Source organism: Apaloderma vittatum, unplaced genomic scaffold (assembly GCF_000703405.1).
Source record: "Apaloderma vittatum isolate BGI_N311 unplaced genomic scaffold, ASM70340v1 scaffold847, whole genome shotgun sequence".
Taxonomy (NCBI): domain Eukaryota; kingdom Metazoa; phylum Chordata; class Aves; order Trogoniformes; family Trogonidae; genus Apaloderma; species Apaloderma vittatum.
The window spans coordinates 4,765-5,292 of record NW_009727587.1 but is presented as its reverse complement, the minus strand read 5'-3'; the positions used below and the strand labels follow the sequence as shown (position 1 = coordinate 5,292).

The 528-nt window shown below is 66.1% G+C and overlaps 1 protein-coding gene across 1 annotated transcript in view; it reads right to left on the bottom strand.

Moving 5' to 3' along the window:
* LOC104277146 overlaps positions 1–528 on the bottom strand; it is a 2,398-nt gene that overhangs the window by 319 nt on the left and 1,551 nt on the right. Inside the window, 1 exon segment of the mRNA XM_009873706.1 lies at positions 2–526. Coding sequence (XP_009872008.1) covers positions 2–526 — 525 coding nt within the window.

The following is a 528-nucleotide window of genomic DNA, read 5'->3' as shown; positions in this document are numbered from 1 at the left end:
CCGTCTCGACCGTCCTGTCCTTGCCACCGCTGGCCAGGTTGACCCTCCAGCTGTCCGAGCGGGCGGTGTAACGCAGCAGCACGTAGCGCAAGGTGCCCCCCGTCACGTAGATCTCCCCGTTGCACACCGTGGCTGTGTGGGCCACGGCGAAGGTGTCGTAGGGCAGTGGGGCGGTGAAGGTCCAGCGGTCCTGCCGGGGGTCGTAGCGCTCCACGGTGTAGAGGCACTCGCCCCCAATGGCGTAGAGGTGGCCGTCCAGGGCCACGAGCTTGCAGTGTGGCCGTGCTTGGTTCAGGGGGCAGATCTCCCTCCAGATATTGGTCAGGGGGTCGTAGCAGAAGACACGATTGGAGGGTCTTTGCATCCTGCCCGTGCCCTCGCAGCCGGCCACCACGAAGAGGTAGTTGAACATGCTGCACATGGCGCAGCCCCGGGAGACCACCTCTGGTGGCACGTGGCACAGGTGATGCCAGCAGTCCCCTCCATTGTCGTAGTAGCAGAGGCGGCTGGGGTCGAGGGCGGGCGCCT